The 13,405-nt window shown below is 41.6% G+C and overlaps 1 protein-coding gene across 2 annotated transcripts in view; it reads right to left on the bottom strand.

Annotated features, from left to right (window-relative positions):
- The window catches only part of RPS6KA3 (ribosomal protein S6 kinase A3), a 69,733-nt gene extending 56,745 nt beyond the window's left edge, over positions 1-12,988 (bottom strand). The window contains exon 1 of one of the 2 annotated variants that reach the window (XM_042809618.1): positions 12,822-12,988. In XM_042809618.1, the coding sequence (XP_042665552.1) occupies positions 12,822-12,893 (72 nt within the window). In that variant the 5' untranslated portion in view covers positions 12,894-12,988. The remainder of the gene's footprint in view (positions 1-12,821) is intronic. The other variant, XM_042809616.1, reaches the window with a different exon arrangement.
- Between the last annotated feature and the right edge of the window lie 417 nt (positions 12,989-13,405).

The raw sequence follows: 13,405 nt of genomic DNA, 5'->3' as shown, positions 1-13,405 counted from the left end.
TGCCTCCCAAGGTAATAGCAAGAAGGATCACCTGTGGCTTTAATTATTCATTTGCTCTAAAAGTTTTACAGACTCTTATTATTCTTTTCAAAATAGATTTTAAAAAATTACCAAAAATGGTTGTGCCCTGTAGTACTAGTGGATTGTTTCCCCAGAGAACGTAAGTCCTAATTAATCTATTTTTGCAGAATTTAATTTACTTAAAATAAAGTCACATGCATATATGGATAGATATTTTCTAGATGTCAGAAAGCTAAGGAAGCTGCTAGGCAGCGTTCAGAGATTTCAGCTTCTTCCTACAAGTTCCCTCCCACCATTCGTTTTTTCAGCAGACTTGTTGGGTAGAACCTTTCTAGCATTCTCTGCAACTGCTAGGTGTAGTCAGCTTACAGGTAGAGACTCTTCCCTATGAAAAGACAGGTTAAGTTCTAACAACTTACAAATTTCAATTTTCAGTTATGACAAACTGAATGTTTAGTCTCAGATAATTACAAGCTCCCTACCAAGTTTTCCCCCCTTCATTTTTAATATAAGATACTAATGGATAAGACTAGATTATGAGAACTATCCATCACTCAAGTATGACTGTGGCCTGCTCTCCACCCCCTTAAAACACAGGCATAGGGAAGGGCTCAGCTACTGATTCTGTCTGCAGTGCAGAGTTGTGACACAGGATAACATTGCCATTTTCTCATGTTAACAGACCTCAGAGAAACACTAGAGACTTCTGGTTAGAAGGCATGTTTCTCTACAGAAGGACTAGTAAGAAACCAGCTAGGCTACAAGAGGTGAATATAATTTTATAAGATGTCTCAGTTAAGGGCTGTCAGCATTGCACTTTCTAATTGTATAGCTAAGAGTTATTTGATGATGTTCCAAAAAGCCTCACCTTTCCTCACTACAGCTTTTACTAAGAGTACAGACGGCAGATATTGTACTGTTCTTCCTTAAAAAACACAACAATTTTAATTATCACATATAAGACCATAAAAATACCAGCTCCGCTAAGTTAAGAAAGTAGTGTTTTTAATGAAGTTTGCTTACAAGGAAGCATAATTGTTTATACTGTTATTCCATATACCATCTCTATCAAGGCTACAAGTCACAATTTCCCTTCTCTCAAATCTATGACATACATTTAATCAAATGACAATTTAACTACACATCTCCGTGCTCTATTCACGCCACAAGATAGCTTCCAAAATATCTCATCAATAGGAAAAAATCAGCAGAAAAACATCAGAACAAGAAAGACAATTGACTTCAGCCTGAAAGGAGGAGCCTGAAACGTCCTGACAGCTAATGATGGCTCAACTCTGGGGCCTAAAACAGGGCAATTTATGTATCAAAGCCATGTGCTCTAAACTGACTCCACATGCAGATTTTCAGAAACAGTGATTCCCACTACAACAGTAATTATGCTGAAGAATAATATTAGAGGCAGATTAAGAAGAATTAACCAAAAAAATAAACCTTGAGACCCCACTTATACTGCTTAAAGACAACTCTAATACCACTGAAAATGAAACAGCTCCAGAAACCCCTCTTTGAAAAGAATTGAGATCAAATCTTTTTAAGGTCCCAATCTCTAACATCCAGCCTTTAACCTCACTGACTTGAACATTATTCTACAAAAAGAACAACCAAACAAAACACAGCAAATTTCTGCACCACAAATGAGCAGGTTTTTTTTTTTTTTTGTAAACAATCTGGCTTTCCTGTATAATCCTCCATTGCTTTCATTTGAATTCAAGAAACAGATTCCAAGCGCATGTACTGGAATGATGAACAAACTCAAGAAATCAGCATGTATGTCATGCAACTGTATCTGAGCCAGGACACTGGATTAGCAAGATCTTTTTGAACAGGTCTACCCATGCAATGATTACGCTAAAGAAATCACCGCATGGCAGAACCAGTTCTGCTCAGAACAGTGGAAGCCATGTAAGGCAAAGAAGAATATGTATGTATGATTTATGGTTTGTTGGTATGAGATGCCATTAAATGGAAAGCACTCGCGTATCCAGAAAGTCTGCAAAGTGTACCGGATGTCCTATAAGTTTAAGTGTAAAGCCAAAAAGTTCACTATGGAAATGACAACACTTAAACCACTGTAGAGCAAGTAAGGCTGCAGAATGTTTAAGTGCATCTAGCCATTTCGTTAGGCTAGATTTGCTCTAGTATTTACTAGAACCAAGGACACGTCTCAGTGAGGTAACACCCTGTGACCATATATAATTATCTGATAAATATAGACTAAGAGAAGGCTAAATGCATCTTTTAATGTATGGATTGGTCTAATTCAAATGACAGAGAGTATAGACCTTGATTACTTTTCAGTTGTACAGCTCCTGTAGGGATGTCAAGCAAGCAGAATGGATCAAAGATGTGGTTAAATCCAGTACTAGAACTGCAATAACAGTGAGCACCAAGCATTTCAGATGACAGCACAAGAAAACTAAAAAAAAAAAAAACAAAAAACAATACAAAGAACATCTACAGACAGCTCCTACTTACCTCTCCAAACACACCAGCAATCAAATTACCAAGAAATGAGGGCACACGTCCCTTATAGAGGTAAAGCCACTCAAAATCCCATTTCCTTCTCCGATTTACAGTGGCAGCCATGTTGTTAGCAATAAACTAAACTCCCAAAAAGCCACTGCCACATTTCACTAAGTTGGTAGAAATGAATGCTTAAAGACAGTTAGGTTTGAGTTATTTTACTAAAGGCATGTGAGAACGAAGACAAAAGGGACCATGCAGGTTCTTTGCTCAAGTTAAAAGCAGACAAATATCAGAGAATCTGCATCAGCCATAAGAGCTCCTAGAACCTGCGACATAACAGTCAATCAATTAAACCCCTTTTGTGAAGCAGAGGATATCCTGCACTCTACACTACTACTATGTATTGATCCATAGTCCTCAAATTACTTTCTTTTTTCAAATTATGGTTTCAGCATCTGCTGCAACAGATGAAATTCACCTCAGAAGTCTGTCAAAATGGTACTGCCTTCTGCACTCACACAATAAACCCAGCACACTGAACTGACTAGCACTGATCTAGTTGTAATCTTGTATGCAAAATACCTGACACAGCATCTGTAATAGCAACTTGGTGCAGAATATGTTAATAATAATAATACCAAGCACTGATCCTTGCCCCTACCCAGTTATTTATACGTGTCTAAATCATTAATTGCAATATTAAGTCATATTTGTGTCCTGTAACACTCATTTTTTCTTATTTTTTCCTGTTAGCTTAATCAATATGGAAACAGATAGCATTCACTTGATGTTTTTAGATTTAGTTTAGTATCTGCAGCCTCACATTGCCTTTGCAAAGCAAAGATCAAAGTCCTGCTAATACGGATGTACTCTGTTGAACTGCTGTTCTTTCATGAATTTTTAACACACTTCATTTTTTCTGAAGGATGCAGGTTTGACCATGAAGCTTCCTGAACGCTGCATGCTACCATATGCCTCCTGCCTCCCCTCAAACATCTTTGTTTTGTGTTTAGACTGCTCCTAGATTATTTTTGGATGTTTAAGAAGCCTCACAGCCAAGTATTTAAACTCCTTCTTTCCAAGTATAATTGTCATTTGCTTTAAAAACAAAAGTGATGGCAATTCTAGCTTTTGATACAATTCTTTGATTAATCTTAACGTACCTACTGATATAAACTGGGTTCAAGCATACAAGACAGAAACAAGGTTTCATACTATTAATGGAGTTCAGCATGTTGTACAACTGCTTAATTTTCCATGTAACTTGTGCCTTTTAGCAGAACTACACCCACTAGTTAAGATACAATAAAAAGTGTTGTATTCTTAGAGTTTACAAGTGGATAAATCATAAGTTATGAACTGTTTATCAGTGCAGACTGACATTCTGAGTACACAAATAAGCAGATAAAATAAAAGGTCTGAAACACACCATACAAAAATTAGCATTTAGAATTTACAAATGGACAATGACTAACAAAGGTGATGACTTCACTACGCTTTGGAATGATAATTTAAACAAATTATCTGAATGTCTGAAGTTTCTCCAAGGTAATTTCTAGTTTTCTCCTAACAAATTACCCAACAATTTTTCAATAGTTACAGAATTTAATAAAACCCTTTTATTCCCTTTAAACATTTTGAAAATGATGTTTAGACTACAAAAAATAAAGATTTCAAGAAGTACAAGAGCTTTCCTCATTACTTATTATTTAGACAATAAAAACATTGGCAAAAAGTAGATCCAAGCTCTTCACTCCAGCGTGTCCCAGGTACTCCAAGGAAGTGATACAGTTAGACAACTCTGCAATCTTTGAATTGAATGAAGCTTTATCCATGCTCCTGGCTTGTTACATAGCAGCACAGAATACAGTATTCCTAGGCAAAGATTTCTAACAAATTTGCTGTTAGTAAAAGGTCTGGAACTATATACAGTAAAAGCTTTTGGCCTGCACATGTTTAAATTTGCTATTACAAGCAGTAGTGAGCTATTCTGAGGAAAAAAAAAAATCATATGAAGCCACACATATCCAAAGCACTTACCTAAATCCTAACCTGATTAAGGCTTATCATATACAAGTAGCAGAAGTGGGCTATCATCTTAGAATTTTTTTTAGCTGTTATCTCTTAGAATATATTCAATGTATGTTACATATAGATAGCAGAAACGAGTATAAGAATCTTAAATTTTCAGGGAAAAAAAACGTAAGACAAAACCTAAAAGGTACATGAATTTATTTCTATAAAACCCCTACTTGAAGTTCAACTAATTTTATTTAGAAACTTCTAAGTCATATTGACTAAGGCATCAGATTTTAAAAGATGCAGGACATCAAAACTTGCCTTTCTGTAGACAGGCAACCTCAGATATATTCCAGTAACATACAGATTATTATGAACATACAAAGTGAAGCCTCCTCATGCTATGATACCAGGACAATTGCAACTCCAAAACAATCTACTTTCCAGTGCCGCCTTCTTCTCATTTAGTACGACACAAGAGTGCAGTTTTATACCACCACAGCCTAATTGCCACAGAAAAGCAGACCTCTTTCCTCCACTGTTACACCATCCTTGGCGCTAGCATTTCGCCAACCTTGTGTCAAGAAAGGTCAGAAAACACCATCACAAAGAGCCTGCAGCTATTTGTGAGTTTAATTTGCTGAATTACCTTGGCTTCAGGCAGTACAAGTGCCATGGCATTGTTTGAAATGTCAAACATCTAGCATCATAGAATTTTTGTCCAGGCCAGCTATTTTTCTATAGTTAAAAAAAAAAAAAGCTCAAAATCATGTACATTCAGTTGCTTTGAAGAATTTTATTTAGTTATTTAGTTCCCTACCTACAGGAGTGGCAAAGTGCTGCCATTAACACGAAAGTTCAGTAACCTTAGTAAAACACAACATCTATCTGTTCATTTGCTACAGATAGAAATAAGCACAGAGAAATCACTTCGTTCAGTATATCCAGTCCATTGCCACACGTGGGAAAACGAATTCCTTCTCCACTGCACATGTTCTCTTAACAGTGATCGTAGCACCTGACAGTATCCAAGTCTCCATACCAAAACTGTACTTACATGAGAAGCTGGGGATGCTTCACTTCACTGTCTGCTACAGACCTAAGTCCCCTGAACATCCTGTAGCTGTCAGGGCTCTTTCCAAAGGGGGAGCAGCACCAGGTCCTCACTGCATGAGCAACAAGGCTGCCTGCTCTCATTCCTTACAATGCAGACCATACGAGCTGGTCTCTTATAATCTTAGGATAAATGATAGAGGTTGACATTTAATAATGATGTCAACTAAAGCATTACCTATTTTTACTCATTTTGTCATTTAGCCACTCAAACGTTCAATACAATAACTCATTCTGGATGCCATCACCAAGCAATTGGAAGATAAGAAGGTTATCAGGAGTAGTCAGCATGGATTCACCAAGAGGAAATTGTGCTTGACCAACCTGGTAGTCTTCTATGATGTCACTACTGGCTGAGTAGATGGTGGGAGATTAGTAGATGCTGCATATCTTGATTTCAGCAAGCCATTTGACACTGTCTCCCACAGCATCCTTCTGATGAAGCTTAGAAAGTACAGGACAGATAAGTGGACAGTGAAGTGGGTTAAGAACTGGCTGATTGGCAAAGCTCAGAATGTTATGATTGGTGGCATAGAGTCTACTTGGAGGCCCGTAACTAGTTGTGGTCCCTAAAACATGGGATGGAATCCACCGTCAGCAATTTTTCTGATGATATGAAGCTGAGAGGAGTGGTTGACATGATGGCTGGCTATGCTGTCATTCACCAGGATCCAGACAGACTGGACAGTTAGGCAGAAAGAAACCTGATGAGGTTCAACAAGGGCAAGGTGTAGAGTTCCTCTGCATGTGTAGAACTCTGCAGAGAAGTACCTTGGTGTTCTGGTGGACAACAGGTTGGCCATGAACCAGCAGTGTGCCCTTATGGCCAAGAAGGCCATCAGTATGCTGGGCTAAATTAAAATGAGAGTGGGTAGCAGTTTGAGGGATGTGATCCTTCCCCTGCCCTGATGAGGCCATATCTGGAGTGCTATATCCAGTTCTGCACTCCCCTGTTCAAAAAATGTCTATAAATATCTAAGGTGCAGGAGGCAAAGGGAAAAGGCTGAACTCTTCAGCAGCGGGTGGCAATAGGACAAGGGAAAACAGCCATAAACTGCAGCATAGGAAGTTCCCCACAGATGTGCATAAGAACTTCTTCACAGTAAGGGTGACAGAGCACCGGAAGAGGCTGCCCAGGGAGGCTGTGGAGTCTCCTTCTTTGGAGACATTCAAGACCTGCCTGGACGTGCACATGTATAACCCAGCCTAGGGAGCCTGCTTTGCAGGGGGGTTGGACTCGATCTCTAGAGGTGCCTTTCAGCCTCTACAGTTCTGTGACACTGTAAAGACAAGGATCTCCCAGAAAGAGTCCAGTGGAGAGCAACAAAGATGATAAAGGGCCTGGAGCAAGTACAAGGAAAGTCTGAAAAACCTGCGTCTGTTCAGCCTATGGAAGAGAAGACAGAGAGCGGATCTACTCAATGTTTATAAATATCTAAACTATGGGAGGCAACTGGATGAGGCCAGACTCTGCAGTGGTGTGTAGGACAGTGAGTAACAGCCAAAAACTGGAACACGGTAAGTTTCACACAAATATGCAGAACAACTTTCTTACTGTGAGGCTGACAAAGCCCTGAACAAGCTGCCTAGAGAGGTTGTAAAGGCTCCTTCTTTGGAGATATTCAAGACTTATCCAGATGCCTTCCTGTGTGACCCGCTTTAGTAGTTGCAGGAAATAGTAAAGTTGTTCCATATCTCAGTTTATCTTTTTAGTAGATCTATTCAAACAATTGTAGAATAGCGGGGGTTGGAAGGGACCTCTAGAGATCAACTTTTCCATCTCCTGAAACACAGGATTTCCAAAATGACTGTGGGATACATGTTGATCGATGTGAAAGATTCCTCATTAAGTAAAAAAATATATATATTGACATGCAGGTTTAAGTTCTAACAGTAATTAATTTTGGCAATCTTGTTATGTAAGAAATAATACATCTAATTATATCAAGAAACCAACTTTTGAGCCTTTAGAACAAAGTAGTTTGGCTTTAAGAAGTAAAAAGAAAAGCATTTTTCAAAACTACAATTAGCTAGACATTTAAATCGCAACGAAATACCATCTCTTCACATCTTCTGTGTACAGTAAACAAACTGTTCCAACAAATTAATGGCTGAAATGAAAGGTTAATAATAGACCTGGAACATTCACACTTTTGTGAGAAAAGGTAACAACGTCTTTAAGGAGACACATTCTAATTTTTACACAATCCATTCATTTCACTCAAAGGATTTAAAAACAAACAAACAAACAAAAAGAACATTTCCTCCAAAAACAGTTCAGTGGAGCTTAGGAATACCACAGGGGGTTCCTTGCATCAAAGCAAGCATATGGTAACTGTTACTGATAAGAATGAAGGAGCAGTAACTTTGTGGTTAAGCCACTGGAGTAAATCCCTGGAAATCACCGTTCATCTCCCAGACCCAGAACAGATTCCATGCATTATGCTAGATGGAGCCACTAAGATGCTGAGCGTTAATTGCCCATCTGTTGAACAGAACTGTTTTCCCCTTCTGTTTCCAATGGGTGAGGCATTTTATTTTATTCCACAGAATAAGGAGAGAGTAAGTACCATGATATCATGCATGCAAGTAGATAGCACAGTGCTTGTAATAATTAACCACTTTAGTGTGCATGAACTAAAAAAGTCCCTGAAGAGATTCTAATTTCTTCAGTTTTACTGATAAAGTTATTCCCCCTCTGATGTCACTAGGACTGAAACAAACAGCTACAAGGCTTTCCTGTTGCCTGAAGAACTGTTGCCTGAAGCATAAAGGTTTTACTATTGGAACACTACTATGAATTACAGTAGAAAAACAAAATCAGTCTATATCAGAGCTCCTGTTTTTGATATACAGAAATAACTAAACACCCACCTTAGTCTGTGTCTCACTGTGAATCTAAGTCAAGCACTTCGAATGGAAAACAACTACAATTAGCGTGTGGCAGATCACAATCAACTCAAAGAGAGCAGACATTCCTTGAAACGCGTCTGTCAACTTACATCTACAGTGTGCTAGAGACTAGCTGTGGCAAGAAATACTACAGACACTGTAATGAACAAAACAACTTGAAGAAAAGAACAGCCAATATCATCAGGAAACTGATGGAACAGCTCAAGAAGTCAAACTCAGATCTTGCATGAGGGAACAAACAACTGAAGAGCTCACATACTGCTGCATGAAGGTGCTGAGGCAAGCCGAGCAAAGCACCTGCCTCCATCTAGCCACCAACAGCAAGGAATCAGCAGCATGTCACACTCAGTAAGACACTGTGAATCTGAAAAATACTCTGCAGGTAAAACCATACCACTGAGAATCTGAAAGGTTAAAAACAAACAAACAAAGAAAAAAACCAACATAACAACAACACTTAAAACATTCTCCATGCAGAGGGTATGCTTTCAAAGTCAATATTTACATATATACGCATACATATTCCTGTTTTTTAACCTTCAGCCTATACATATATATACAAACACCTGCTGTCTCTCTATCACAGAAGTTTGCTGAATACAGGGCATAATACTTCTTCAGGTGAGAATTACATTGCCCATAGCCACTTATGTTTCCATTGGACAAAACTGAATAAAACCCACCCAAACTTCAGAATGCACTGTACTGATTACAGATATTCATCCAAATGATAGCTGAGTGCCGCAGAGGCACTGCTGAGAATTCTAGCTATAATGGAGAGGTGATGAATAGCCTTTGAAATCTGTATAAAACATTTAGATGATTCTCCTTCAGCATTCCAGCTAAGTTACTATAAATCCAGCTTTGTTATTGCGGAACACAGGTCTAACACTGATTACACTAATCACTAGAGTGTACAGAGGTGATGGCAACCAGCATCTCGTGGCTTCAGGTGGCAAGAAACCTGATGACTTCAGATTTCGTGTCAGAAATATACAATGACTAAGGAATGTCACAGTGACATAAGAATTGAATTACAAACCCCCAAATTACATTGTGCAGGGTTCTTTTGAGAATCCATATAACTGTCAAATGCTAGCACTCGTTGTTTTATGTGAGGTTCATATAATTCTGGATAGAGAAGACAGAACAAGGAATTCAAGAGAGGGAATTCACACTATCTATTTAGTTACCTAAATAGGTGGTGATAAATCCCCTATCAAGGGCAGCGGAAAAACCTGAACTTTCTCCACAGCCAATTTAGAGCACCTAAATTAAAACATCTAAAGATAGATGGCACGAATGCTTTCCTGGATGCCTAACAAACAATCTCTCCTTGTAGCCAGCTCTTTTGACATACTAGCGTCCAAAACTTGGCCGCCGTAATTGTATGCATTCTGCTCCATTCAACATTAATATGCATAGCTGGGAGTTCAGATCAGAGGATCAGGGTAGTTATTCAGGCATCCAGATACAAATCCAAATCAATACTTAATTTGCTTGAAAGCAAATGGCTTAAAATAATAGGCACACTTTCACTATGAAAAACAAACCTATATTTGTTATAGATCTTGAGTCAAACCATGCATCAATAAAAGACAGTGTAGTTCCACAAGCTTTCAAGTTGTTCTAATTTAAAACAAAGCATTTAGAAATAACAACAAAAGATGCACCAATAAATGTATTATCTTTTAAGTACTTTGTCCAACAAATTTACACATTGAAAATGCTGCAATGTAGATAACTGAACTAGTTGTAATTGTAGGAACAGAAATTCTGCAACAACTGCTCTCTCAAAACTACAAGTATGTATCCTCTCTAAAAACACAGAACAAAACAAAAAACCATTTGCTTTATTTCTTAAAATGTTGTACAGATTTGCTGTTCTGTACACATAAATTACAGCAGCTGTTGATGGTTAACTATGCTACGTTTCAAATTAGTACTAAAGGTATTGCACTCCTCCTACTGAATTTGCTCACCTACCACAGCAAATCATGCTCTCATTGGCAGAAATGTAAAGCTGAATATGGGACTCTACCAGAAACAAATAAAAAATAATCCAATATTAAACCTAGAGAGATAAGAGTGCATTTAAAGCTCAATAATTCTTAGCTCTGAGTAGATAACAGTGTTACAAGGACTGCACAGGCAAATCTGAGAGGTTAGCAGAAACTCTCTACCTCACTATTACAGCTAAAGACACTTGCTGCCATCAAACTATGACCAAAATCACAGTGAGGTTTTTCAGGAGGACGTAAAAAACGTTTATGCCCAAGGATACTCTTGCAGGATAGGGTCTGTAATTAGGAGACTGCTATGTTACGGATAAACACAACTCATGCAAATTGAAAATTTAATTTATGCATTTAGGTCATTTGTTTATGTATTTGACAAACATTCATTTTCACTGAAATATCTCCTCTTAAAAAACTCATTTCAAGTAAGTGATCTTTCTAAGCCTGTTCATCTGAAAGTTTTACAGGAGCAGTCTGGTCATTTTCTAAAACAGAGTGTTTCTTCTCGAGTAGGGTCTTAAGGTGCACACCTGACCAGTTGTTGCTCCATGCTTTGTTAGTAGACCCAGGGAATTTCAAGGTGTCCTACAAAATACTGACGTGGGTTTACAGTAGTTAAAGTGCTTTTTGTTTTTTTTTTTTTTAGAGGTAAAATACTTTTCTCAAGAAGTTTACGACTGCAGTTTAAAAACAACTCCTATCCGAAGTACACTAACATAAGCAAGTAGCAAAGTATAATCAATCATGCACTTACACACGTTCCAAATAAAGCAACCCATTTTGCTATCTTTCTAGCATGTATACCCTACTACTATTCAAACTGCATTGAGGACATATCATGAGCATGGAAGTCTAAAGTAACAGTTAGGACCTTTTCTTTAAATCATAAGTCTAAGCACCAAGCTGTCCTTCAGAAAAATCTCTCCAATATCTTCCCTTCAAACATCACACTGCTATTGCAGGTACTCTAAATTTTAAAAAATAAAAATAAAATCATGTAAGATCACCACTTCAGAACTCAGTGATGGATTTGACAGCAACCGGCAAGAACTTAGAAGATTGCTCTGTCACGTGAGACTTGCGGGTTCTTCTGACCCTCAGAGATGCAGTCACTTTAAGCAGCAGGAATATATGCATCAAAACAACAAATGCTTCTGATGCTGCAGGAACTTTACAGTGGTGTCTCTCTCTGCTCTGCTCACCTACAGAATATATCCTAACCTTGCATGTAACAGCTCTGGGTTGGCCAGAGTCCATACCGTTCAAGATCACCACTGTCTGAAGTAGACTGGCTGCATATCAGCTGGAGCAGATTCAGGCAGAAGCTGCTCTGCCAGAAGAAGCCACTTCTTTTCAGATGGAATCAGGGTGCACTGTGAACTACTAGAGAAGCACTGACTGGGTAGGTGTACTGTTTACAGAGATCCAAACCCGAAGTTCTTCCAAAACGTGCAGAAAAAAAAGAAAATAACCGAAGGCATCCGTGCCTTTAGATGTGAGTGAATTTAAGGCATCAGTACGGCTGAGGAGAGTAACCTCGCGTATTCTGCCTGGCAAGAGCAGGACACCTCACCGCTACCAGTGGCAGGAAGCCGCACGGCGCTGCGGCTCAGGGACGTTCCCCACCAACGCCGCCTTATGACGGCCGCGAGGTTTCCCAAACGCTTGCGAAACTGCGGACACGACCGCGTCCCGTCCGGACGGGGGGCAGCGGCAGCCGGCGGGACTGTCCTTAGCCTCGAGGGCACGGGGCGAGGTGAGCGAGGGCAGGCCGCGCGGAGACGGCGGGGCCGCCCCGGGAGGGGAAACTCTCCGTGACAGTAACCAGACACCGCTCCGGAACAAAGCGCCCGGCTCGGCCGCAGGTTACTCCCTCCCGGGGAAGGCAGGGGGCGGAAGGGGAGGCGCGGGCCGGTTTCGTGCTACGCGCCCCGAGCCCCGGCGCGGGGAAGCCCGGCCGGCCGCGGCCGTGAGTCAGTGCCCCGGCAGGAAGCGGCGCGCAGGGGCCGCCCCAGAGGGAAAGAGGGAGCGAGGGAGGGCCCCGCGGAGAAACGCTGCCGCCGCAGGCTCCACTGGCCGCCCCGAGCGCCCTCGGGGAGAAAACTGAGAGCGACGGCGGTGGCGGTGGGGTCCCGTCCGTCTTCACCTCACACAACTCTCCCACGACACCCCTCGCCCCGACCGCCCTTAACTCACCCCGCCCCACGGGGAGCCGCGGGCTCGGAGCTCGACCTCCCCCCCGGCCCGTACCTCCGTGCTGCTCTCGGCCGCGCTCTCCACAGCCATCTTCTGCCACGGGTCTGCCAGCTGAGCCAGGGGCATCTTCCCCGCCCGGCTCCCGCAACTCCGCGCTCCGCTTTCTCGCTCCCCGGGCGGCGGGGCGAGAGCGGCGAGGCAGACGACGAGCCCTCGGGGGAATGGCGGGACAGCCCGACCGGCTAAGAACGACAGCGGCCGCTCCGGCGGCGACTGCTGCCCGCTGCCGCCGTCCCTCCTCCCGCCCCCTTCCCGCTGCCAGGCGGGGCCGCGCTTCCGCCCTCCCACCGGCCCGCCGTTCGGACACAGCTTCCGCTCACAACATGGCGCCGGCACTTACCTGCCCGCTCAACGGCGCCTGCGCGCGGCTGCGGGGTGGGAGCGTCCGTGCTCCCCTGTCGCCGGGCTGCAAGGGGAGTGGGAGGCCTCTGGAGTGCCGTCGGGCAGCTGAGGGAGCGGGAGGACCGTCTGCACCTCAGTGCTCGGCTTTGATCAGCGCCGTGCAGCCGTCTTTGTAGCAGCACCTAAGCGGGTTTTGCCTTCTCTGGTACCGTTGCTTGGTGCAGTTAAACCAAGCC

This window comes from Centrocercus urophasianus, unplaced genomic scaffold (genome assembly GCF_019232065.1).
Source record: "Centrocercus urophasianus isolate 14NV4802_14NV808 unplaced genomic scaffold, USGS_Curo_1.0 seq_12, whole genome shotgun sequence".
NCBI classification, from domain to species: Eukaryota; Metazoa; Chordata; class Aves; order Galliformes; family Phasianidae; genus Centrocercus; species Centrocercus urophasianus.
The sequence above is the reverse complement of the archived record's forward strand: the minus strand, read 5'-3'. Positions and strand labels throughout refer to the sequence as shown.